At 49.1% G+C, this 4,987-nt stretch overlaps 1 protein-coding gene across 1 annotated transcript; it reads right to left on the reverse strand.

Moving 5' to 3' along the window:
- Positions 1 to 1,881: 1,881 nt before the first annotated feature.
- KCNE2 (potassium voltage-gated channel subfamily E regulatory subunit 2) lies at positions 1,882 to 2,299 on the reverse strand. Its single transcript, XM_008926259.3, has one exon. It carries the CDS (start codon positions 2,274 to 2,276, stop codon positions 1,923 to 1,925), a length of 354 nt encoding a protein of 117 aa, XP_008924507.2. The 5' UTR covers positions 2,277 to 2,299; the 3' UTR covers positions 1,882 to 1,922.
- Positions 2,300 to 4,987: the final 2,688 nt, after the last annotated feature.

Here is a 4,987-nt window from a genome sequence, read left to right on the forward strand (position 1 = left end):
AAGCTTCCCAACGAGAAGCAGCCCCTTTTTTCATTTATTTTTTAACACGAGCAAAACAAAAACTGTCCAAAAACGTGGCACCAGCCAAAACCTTCCAATAACAAACAAGCCCACAGGACAGCCAGCCAGCTCTGGAAATGTGAATTGAAGTGGTTTAAGTCTGGCAGGAGCTAAACCCAAAGCCTTACAAATTGAAACGTGTTTTAATGGTAGAAGTGACACCACTTCTGCTTCTCATTACCCCCCGAGTGTTGTGATACTTCAGCCTCAGAGAAGGCAAAGCATCTTGGAAACCCGTTTCCCAGCCAGTGGAAAGCAGGAATCAGTATGAGAATCCCTCAGGAAGCATAGAAATGGGACAGCTTTGATGGCTGGGTGTGGAAATTTGGGGTGTGAAAGCCAGAAGGTGAAATCTGGGTGTTTTCAACCGAGCCCTCAGTGGTGACAGACATCTGGTTATGAGCAGATGTCATCTCCAAACGCATCCCAGATTCCTCTGGAAAACCAAGGAGCAGCAGGAGGGTCAGCTTGGCCAGCTACAGGCTTGAAGCCAGGGGATGAACCTCTGGAAGCTGCCCCAGATGCCCAGGACGTGCTCTTGGATGAGGCTTTTAGTTGAGCAGCTTTCCTACAAACCAGCCTTGTCGGGAGGCCCTGAGTCAACCTTTGCTGCCAAGGAATAATGACATGGAAATGGGAGTCAGAGCAATTAAAAAGTGGTTTGGAGTGAATGCATGGAGGGATAAGTTGCCTCCTGTCATTCACATCCTAACCCATTGTTCACTCAATAAATGGAGATTGGAGATTTTCCTCTATATTTGCGAGTTATTTTTAAACCGGGCTTAAGGCGTTCGGTTTAGCTCTAAGTCAGCACTTCTGGCCACTAATTTGCAGCTATTCCGAGGTGGGAACATGCAGAGCTGCTTCTGGATTTGGAAAAAAAGATGCCAAAATCATCAAATTATTCGTTCTCTTGGTTTTATTGTCCCGAAGAACAGAAAATCTCAGAGCGAAGCACAAACAGACATTTTTCCTGGGAATTTCACAAGGGGCTGTGCCAAGGTCCTCGTGGGAACCAGTAAGGTGGACTGGGAGCCAGTAAGGTGGACTGGGAACCAGTAAGACTGGTTGGGAACCGGTAAGGTAGATTGGGAACCAGTAAGGTCGATTGGGAACCAGTCAGGTTGACTGGGAACCAGTAAGGTGGATGGGAAACAGTAAGATTGATTGGGAACCAGTAAGGCTGATTGGGAACCAGTAAGACTGATTGGGAACCAGTAAGGCTGATTGGGAACCAGTAAGGTGGATTGGGAACCAGTAAGGTTGATGGGAACCAGTAAGGCTGATTGGGAACCAGTAAGGTGGATTGGGAACCAGTAAGGTTGATGGGAACCAGTAAGGTGGATTGGGAACCAGTAAGACTGATTGGGAACCAGTAAGGTTGGTTGGGAACCAGTAAGACTGATTGGGAACCAGTAGGGTGGGTTAGGAACCAGTAAGGTTGATGGGAACCAGTAAAGTTGATGGCAACCAGTAAGATTGATTGGAAACCAGTAAGGTGGGTTGGTTACCAGTAAAGTGGATTTGGAACCAGTAAGACTGGTTGGGAACCAGTAAGGTAGATTGGGAACCAGTAAGGTGGATTGGGAACCAGTAAAGTGGACTGGGAACCAGTAAGGTGGATGGGAACCAGTAAGGTCGATGGGAACCAGTAAGGTGGACTGGGAACCAGTAGAGTTGGTTGGGAACCAGTAAGGTGGATTGGGAACCAGTCAGGTTGATGGGAACCAGTGGAGTTGGTTTCCTCTGTTTTACCTCAACCTGTGTGTTAATTTAATGAACAGTTTCCCAGGTTTTCATAATCCCAGTGGGTTCCCTGTGTGTGACTCCCTGATTTCCTCCCCGCCGGCGTTTCCCGAAGCTCAGGGGGACTCGGGGCTCGTTTTATCCCTCGCTCCCGGATTTTCATGGATCAGCACCTGGTTCTTGTACTTCTCTCCCCAGTCCTCCACGATGTACTGGTGATAGGGGTCGTTGGAGTGCTCCCTCCTCTTGGACTTCACGGTGCTCACCAGGATGGCCACGATGATGAAGGAGAACATCCCGATCATCACCATCAGGTACAGGATGACGTAGTCGAAGTTCTCGGCCGCCACCTGGGCCTGCAGCTTGGTCGCCGCCTCCGTCATGTTCCTCCTCCAGCCGTTCATGTAGCTGAGAAAGGTGTCCTTGAAAATGTCCTCCACCGCCCAGGTGAGGTTCTTCACCTCGGCCATCCTCGCTGCGGACAACACCACGCTCATTTGAATCAGATATCGGTGATCAAACGGTCTCATTGCCGTGTTTGGTCTGTGTGAGGGCAATTCATGACCAACACCCCCTCTGCTGCTTGGAAGGGCCACTTTAAGGCAGCTGAGAATCCCCAGTCTGAGGGCTTGTGGTGGGGAAAAAAGGATTTTTCCCCCTGGAGTTAAAAAAAATGATAACCCCCGAGGGGGTGGGATCTCTTGATGGTGACCCAATCAGCACCCCTGCAAAATTTAAACATATCACACCAGACTGGAAAAGAAGGATGAGGATGTTGTTGGAGGGAGAAAGATTTGATCCAATGTAAATATATTTCTTTACCATGGGAGAGATAGTTAGGATTGTATATATAATGTATTATAATATTTATTTGTGTAATTATTGTAATATAATTCCCTTCCCCCCCCCCATATTGAGTCTTGTGTTGTGTCTGGAAAACCCCTCTCACACTGGGGTGAGTTGTGGGAGGGGGGCTTGGACTCGGAAATTGGATTTTTGGGGGTCTCAAACCATGACAGGGGTTCAGTGTGTTCAGAGACCCAGTGGGGTCTTACTCAGAGTCATGGAATGGTTGGGATTGGGAGGGACCTTGAATATCATCCAGTTCCAACCCCAACACCTTCCACCAGCCCAGGTTGCTTCAACCTGGCCTTGGACACTTCCAGGGAGGGGCATCACAACCTCTCTGTGCCAGGGCCTCCCCACCCTCCCAACCAGGAATTCCTTCCCAATATCCCATCTATCCCTGCCCTCTGGCAGTGGGAAGCCATTCCCCCTTGTNCAACAGCTCTGCAACAGCAGGAAAGTAAAGCCAGGGCTGGGGGTTGGCACTGCTGTCCTGATAAATGGTTTGATCAACATGTTAAAATTGTTAATCATGGAATCATGGAATGGTTTGGGTTGGAAGGGACCTTAAAGACCATCTTGTTCCAACCCCAACACCTTCCAATATCCCAGGTTGCTCCAACCTGGCCTGGGACACTTCCAGGGATCCAGGGGCAGCCACAGCTTCTCTGGGAATTCTATCCCAGCCCCTCACCACAGTCACAGGGAAGAATTCCCAATATCCCATCTCTCCCTCCCCTCTGGCAGTGGGAAGCCATTCCCCCTTGTCCTGTCCCTCCAGCCCTTGGAAATAGTCTCTCTCCATCTTTCCTGGAGCTCCTTCAGGCCCTGCAAGGCCACAATCAGGTCACCCCAAAGCTTCTCCTCTCCAGGCTGAACAATCCCAGCTCTCCCAGCCTTTCCTCCCAGCAGAGCTGCTCCAGCCCTGGGATCATCCAGGTGGCCTCAAGAGGTCTCTTTGCTCTCTGGGAAGCTTTGCTGAGGGCCAGGGAGTTTGGGCCCCCCGAGCCACCTCAGTGGGGTTGAGGGACAGTCCCTTCCCTACAGAGGGGAGACACCAAGAGCAGAAGGATTTCTCCTGAGGAGAAGCCAAAGCAGATGTCAGGTCCTCTAAGGGCTGGCAGGTTCCACTCCAGCCACTTCCCGGGGTTTCTCAGGGAGGGATGGGACCTTCCCACCCAGGGCGAGGCTGATCCTCATCCCTATGGACACAGGGAAGTGAATTCCTTCAATTCCTCAGGCCAACCAAGCCCTCCAAGCTGTGGAAAGCTCCCAAAAAGAGCCACTTGATCTCAGGTCAATCCTCCAGCCACGAGGAGTTTGCTGCAGCCTGGGGCAAGAGGGGGTGGATTTTCAGCATTCATAAGAAATTTGGGGGATCTTTCAAACTGGAATTCGGGAATTCCTTGGATTTTTGGCCCAGTCTTGTGTGCACACACAGAAGGATGAAGGTCCACATGCAGATTATACTGAATTATATGAATTCAGATTATACTGATATTATACTCTCACACATGCTCAGGCATAGAGGATAAAGGCAATTAATGAAATTATAAGCAAATATAAATACAAACTACCTTGAAACTTTTCTCTCTGTAAAATCTCTCTGCTTTTGCTTTGATTCAGAACAAAAATTGCTCTGCTTTTTCAAGAGAAAATAAAGAATTACTGACAGAAACTTGCCTGTGTCTGTAAAAATCTGTAAAATCTCTGCTTTTGCTTTGATTCAGAACAAAAATTTCTCTACTCTTCCAATAGAAAATAATTATGGAGAGAAACTCACCTTTCCCCGTGTCCTTTTCCAGGAGATTCACTGGGGAGTTCCAAATTCCACTGGATAATAAGGTGATAATCTCCAAAAGAGAGCAGCCTCCAGCCTGCTGGACGTGACAGAAGTGCCTTGCACTGCACACTTTGTGTGTATATTCAGGGAAAAGCTCAATCTAATCTCACCTGGAAAGTCAAATATTGGCCGAGAGCTCCCGTCAGTCATCCCGTGGGATGCTGGGAACGACTCTTTGTGCCAGTTGTTGGGAATTCCTGTGTTTTAAAAGCATTTCTGTGCTTTCCTGGGGGTGGATGGAGATGCAGCTCCGTGTCTGGTGACCCAGAGGGGAGAAGGGGGAAGATGAGCTCTGTGAAATAATAAGAGGAATTATTAAGAATTAGAATGATTCCCTGTGAGGAAGCAGGGAATTCCTAAAGCAGGGAATTCCTAAAGCAGGGAATTCCTGAAGCAGGGAATTGCTGCTGTTCCCAGCAGTGGGTGGGTTCTGTGTTGGAAGGGGGTCTCCTTGCCCAGGGCAGGGGTTGTTTTCCCCCCACACTCCCGGGG

This window comes from Manacus vitellinus, unplaced genomic scaffold (genome assembly GCF_001715985.3).
Source record: "Manacus vitellinus isolate BGI_N305 unplaced genomic scaffold, ASM171598v3 scaffold_86_pilon, whole genome shotgun sequence".
NCBI lineage: Eukaryota > Metazoa > Chordata > Aves > Passeriformes > Pipridae > Manacus > Manacus vitellinus.

What these genes read in the sequence shown, in the direction of transcription:
- KCNE2 (XM_008926259.3), bottom strand. Translation starts at nt 2,276, where the DNA reads ATGGCCGAGGTGAAGAACCTCACCTGGGCGGTGGAGGACATTTTCAAG.